The following is a 5756-nucleotide window of genomic DNA, read 5'->3' on the forward strand; positions in this document are numbered from 1 at the left end:
CATTGTGTATATATACCACATTTTCTTGATCCATTCATCTACTGAGGGGCATCTGGGTTGGTTCCATATCTTAGCTATGGTAAATAATACTGCAATAAACATGGTTGTGCTGGTAGCTTTAGTATGGTCTTGTTTGTGATCATTTGGGTAAATGCCCCAAAGTGGGATTCCTGGGCCATAGGGGAGCTCTATGTGGAGTCTTTTGAGGAACCTCCACACTGCTTTCCAAAGTGGTTGAACAATGTTACACTCCCATCAACAATGCAGTAGGGTTCCCTTCTGTCCACATCCCCTCCAGCATCTGTTGTTATTAGAGTTCTTGATTATAGCCATTCTAACTAGGATGAGGCGGTATCTCAGTGTCGTTTTGATTTGCATTTCTTTTATGGCTATGGAGGTTGAGCATTTATTCATGTGTCTATTGGCCATCCTTCTTTCCTCTTCAGAGAAGTTTCTCTTTAAGTCTTTAGCCCACTTGTTTATTGGGCAGTTGTTTCTTTGAAGGTTTGTTGTTGGGGGGTTTAATTTTTTGAGTTCCAGGTTTATTTTAGATATGAGACCCTTGTCCGTTGTATGGCTAGTGAAGATCTTCTCCCAATCTGTGGGCTTTCTATTGATCTTGCTAGCTATGTCCTTTGCCATGCAGAAGCTCTGCAACTTCATGCAATCACATTTGTCTCTGCTGCTGCTGTTCTCTTGGTGGGTTGGAGAAAAGCTGAGTCCAGCATCTATTGAATTCTCACCTCATTTGCGGATATTAACCAAAACCTATTTGCTGTCTCCTCCATTTACCTGGAACTAAACATCAGTGACGTAATTTTTGACAAGATAACGTCTTGTATTTTGTGTGGTCTTTATTGATTTATTGATTCTTGTTAGGTTTGGCCTGGAGGATCTAGCCCATGGGAGTTCCGTTTTACCTGGGTGGACTTAAGATGTTTGGTGACATGCAAGAAACGTTGTTAATCAAGCACTTGAATTATATAGTCTCCTGGAGCTTAGAGATGACCTGCTACACGTGTGAAATCTGTGCCAGCTGGGTGTAAATGAGAATGTGGGAGGAGGGGAAGGAGAGGAAAGGGGAAGTGGAGAGGAGGGGAGGAACTAAGGGAAAATTGGTCCTAGAAACTGGGACCTGAACACCATTAACATACGAACAGAAAAACTTTCCTACAAAGGAAAAAGGAAAATCAGCCTGAGATAGAGTCTGGAATCTTTGGGTACAAAAAAGAAGAAAAGTGTGCTATAAAGGAGGGAATACTCAATAATCATTACAACATGATCAATGATTGATATGTGAATGTATACAGCTGTAAGAGGAAAAAAGAAAGAACTCAAATTAGTAAGCAGGGGAAAACTCCATCGGGAGCATTAAATCTAGCCCTGGAGTTGATTAAGGTAAAACAAAGTGGAAATTGGATTTTTTTTGACAATTTGTGTTTATACTATCATAAACAAATTAGAGATTTCATCTCATTTAATCATTATTACATTATTGTGCACATTCTTATAGGGTGAATACCCAGTATTTTCTTCTCTCTCTCTCTCTTTTGCAACAGAAAGGCAACAAATAACTTTTTCTCAGCCATTTGAATTTAGGTATACACAATCTAGACTTTAGAGCTAGTAACATGAAAACAAGCAAGACTAATAGATGGCATTTTTTTCATTAAAAATAGAGTATTTCTAGAGTACTTTTAGATATAAAAATTTGAGAAAGATAGTAAAGAGAGTTTCCCAGAATCAATTTCCCTATTGTTGATATCTTGTATTATAATGCTATATTTGCTATAATTAACAGGTAATCTTATTACTGATGGCTCATAATACCTTATTTGGGTTATTTTAGTATGTTTTTTTGTTTGTTTGGGTTTGTTTGCCTTTTGTCTTTTACTTGCGCTAGGATCCTACCCAGGACACTGTGTTATGTTTAGTTGTCATATGTCTTTAGGCTCCTCTAGGCTGTGACAGTTTCACAAGTCTTTCCTTGGTTTTTGATAACCTTAATAGTTTTTTTAAATGTTTTTTTTTAACTGTAAAAAGTGTGCAGAGGGGTTACAGTTATATAAGGTAATATGTACATTTCCTATCGAGTGTTGTTACCTCCTCCTTTGTTTATCCCCTACCATCCCTTACCTCCCCAACTCCTCTTCCCAACCAAGTTGTAAAGTTCTTTTTCAATATAGTGTCTTGTACATCTCGTTGTTACAATGGATAAACCTGTATCCTTATTTCAGCATTGTATTATTTCCCTTCTCCTCCCCAAATTAGAAAAATGTCGATGAAGGGCACCGACATCAACTACAGTGAAAACAGCAGTTATGCCATGGGGGAAGCACATAACCTTAATAGTTTTGATGAGCTGTGGTCAAGTATTTTGTAGCATCTTTCCCTGTTAGGATGTGCTTGATGATTTTCTCAAGACTGGACTGAGTGCCATTTGCATTGTATCACATCTCAGGTACCAGCTATCAACGGGACTCATTTTCACTGGCTTAACTTTGATCAAATGGCTTAAGTACTGTTTAGTTAAAAGTTGTCATCCACCCATCCATTCTTTTCCCCTCCCTTCTTCTCATTATCTATCTGTCTATCTATCTATCTATCTATCTATCTATCTATCTATCTATCTATCTATCTGTCTGTCTGTCTGTCTGTCTGTCTGTCTGTCTGTCTGTCTGTCTGTCTGTCTGTCTATCTATCTATCTATCTATGTATCTATCTATCTATCTCTCCCTGGAAGTGGCACTGTGGTCAAGTGGTAGAGCACTAGCCTTGAGCTGAAGAGCTGAGGGGCAGTGCCCAGGCCCAGATTTCAGGCTCCATAACCAACAAAATAAAAATTGTCTCAAATATCTTGGTAATTTTAGTCAGGATTTTTTCCCAAGTATAAATGGATAACTATTCATGATCATAGTTTTAAAAGTCAGACTCATAGATCACTGAGTTAAGAGGACTTTCTTCTAGCAAGTTTCCTCAGAGCCCCCTTCACATCCTTGTTCCTCAGACTGTAAATGATGGGGTTCAACATCGGAGTCACCACTGCGTAGAACACAGATATCATCTTATCTCGTTCCTTTGTGGTCTTGGAGTTAGGCCTCATGTAAGTAAATATTCCAGACCCATAGAAGAGGACAACAACGATGAGATGGGAGCTACAGGTTGAAAATGCCTTGAACTTCCCCTCTCCGGACTGCATGTGGATCACGGTGGAGATGATGTTCCAGTAGGAGACCAGGATGAGGGAGACAGGAGCTATCAGGATTACCACCCCCATTGCAAAGATGGCCATCTCTGTGCTGTAAGTGTCTGCTGAGGCCAGCTTCAGGAGGGCAGGAGGCTCACAGAAGTAGTGATTGATTTTGTTCTTTCCCCTATAAGGAAGATGGAAAGTAAAGGTGGTGTCTACCAGAGACACCAGGGCCCCACTGGCCCAGGACCCTATGGCCAACTGGAGACACAGCTGTTGTGTCATGATGGTGGAGTAGTGCAGGGGCTTGCAGACAGCTACATAGCGGTCATAGGACATCACCGCCAGCAGTGCACACTCCGTACAGCCAAGCAGAAGGAAGACGATTATCTGTGTCATGCAACCCCAAAAGGAAATGGTTTTCTTCTTTACCAGGAAGTGAATCAACACTTGAGGGACAATGCTAGTAGAGAAACAGAGATCTGCAAAGGAGAGGTTTCTAAGGAAAAAGTACATAGGGGTGTGAAGCTGAGAGTCCACAAAGATGAGAATGATGATGAGCAGGTTTCCAAGGATGGTCAGCAGATAAATGATGAGGAAAAAAATGAACAGCAGGATCTGGGTCTGTACATCCTCTGAAAGACCCAGGAAGATAAACTCATCAACAGAGGTTTGGTTTTCTTTTTCCATTGAGACTTATGCTTTATTTACCTTATTGTCACAAACAAAAAGAACAGGATTGGTTTGATTTATGGCAGCATCGACTATAGAAGGAACTAATACTAAAACCAACATCTAATTTGATACTATTTTACCTATTCTATTTTTTTTCTATTGCTGACATTGTCCAAATGGAAATTTACACTGCCTGACTTATATAACTGTAACCCCTCTGCTTTTGCATTTTCAAATAAAGCCAAAAATATTTTATTCCATCTTTCCATGGAGTTCTTTCATTCTTAGCTTTTAAAAGTCTTTTGGCATTGTAAATAACTTTTTGTTATTTACAATATTAAAAATATAAGCAACTCTTCGTTGCTTATATTTTACATGTATGCATTCTTTAACCATTCATTTTTACATTATTATATAATTAAACATATTAACCTCAACATAATGGGTCATTCTTCACTCAAAGACTACAAAAATATTTGCCAATATTTCTCCCTAGAAATATTAGTATTTTTTGTATTCCAGGGGGCTTGAACTCTGGGCCTGGGTGCTGTACATCACATGACGCTCAAGGCAAACACTCTACCACTTGAGCTACAGTGCCACTTCCTGTTTTCTGGTGTTTTATTGGAGATAAGAGTCTCATGGACTTTCCTGAGCTGCCTTGAACCACAATCCTCAGATCTCAGCATCCTGAGTAGCTAGGACTATAGGTATGAGCCACCAGCGCCCGGCTAATATTGTTTTTATAAAACAAATTTTTATTTGTTTTGTTTTACACTAAGATATCTAATTTATTTGGATTTTGGAGAGAACAAGGATAGGAAGGAGAGCGTTTTGTTTCTGATCAGATATCTTAGCAACTTTTTTCATTTATATTCTAAAATTATTTTAATTGTTATTATAAAGGTGATTATAGAGGGGTTACAGTTTCATAGATCAGGTAATGAGTACATTTCTTTTTGGACAGGTCATCTCTTCCTTCACTCTCTCCATTTTCCCCTCCCATCCTCATCCTCAAGTTGTGTAGTTCATTTTCAACATAATGTCCCCTTTGTCATTTGTGAGACAGGGACTTTCAGCTTATTCTGCCTGTGAACACACTATTTTATATAGGATAACCTTTACCTCTCAATCCTCTTGCCTCAGTCTTTTGAGGATTAGGATTACAGGAGTATGCCACCAAGCTTGAAGCTAACAGTTTTTCAAACATACTTTTCCTCTATTGGTTTAGATGGGAGCTATGTCATTTATTCCACTTACATTCTTAAGTTTGATTTTGAATTTTGTATATAACTTCTCTGAGACATTGACACCTGTATTAGTATAATATACATACATTTAGTACTTTAATAATATATGTTAGTATTGGATAAGTCAAATCTCCCCAGCCTTCTACCCACCACATTTTTTCATATATTTTAGATTTTTTTCCCTGAATAAATCTTATAATTGTTCAATGTTTTCCATTAGGATTTGTTTGTGTGTTTTAATTCTAAATCATTTGATATCTTAGGTTAATTCTGAACGATGTTTCTCAAAATATGGTACATAATATAACATTCAAAACAAACACCAGAAGATACATTTCTTGTTAAACCACAAGGTTACTGAGAAACTCTCCATTTCAAGAATGACTTATCGAAAACAACTTCTTACAAAGAATTACTAAATAGAAGAGGATAAAGGACTTGAGAAAAATTATATCTTTACACCACTTATATTTAAATAGCTAATTTCAATATTTTGACTCCTCACATTTACATGGAGAATATAATTTTTAAAGGCAGTGGGCGAATGAATGAGAAGGTGTGATTAATTGGAATATATTTTAATCATATATGGAAATGTAACAATGAAATCCTAATCTGTATACCTAATGTAAACCAGCAAA

General features: G+C 37.6%; 1 protein-coding gene across 1 annotated transcript; it reads right to left on the bottom strand.

Moving 5' to 3' along the window:
* Positions 1 to 2947: 2947 nt before the first annotated feature.
* LOC105995034 (olfactory receptor 2D3) lies at positions 2948 to 3880 on the bottom strand. Its single transcript, XM_013028697.1, has one exon. The coding sequence runs from the start codon at positions 3878 to 3880 to the stop codon at positions 2948 to 2950; it is 933 nt and encodes a 310-aa protein (XP_012884151.1).
* Between the last annotated feature and the right edge of the window lie 1876 nt (positions 3881 to 5756).

The sequence above is a fragment of the Dipodomys ordii genome, unplaced genomic scaffold (genome assembly GCF_000151885.1).
Source record: "Dipodomys ordii isolate 6190 unplaced genomic scaffold, Dord_2.0 Scaffold113, whole genome shotgun sequence".
NCBI lineage: Eukaryota > Metazoa > Chordata > Mammalia > Rodentia > Heteromyidae > Dipodomys > Dipodomys ordii.

Excerpts from the sequence above, each read along its gene's own strand:
- LOC105995034 (XM_013028697.1), bottom strand. The coding sequence starts at position 3,880 with ATGGAAAAAGAAAACCAAACCTCTGTTGATGAGTTTATCTTCCTGGGT.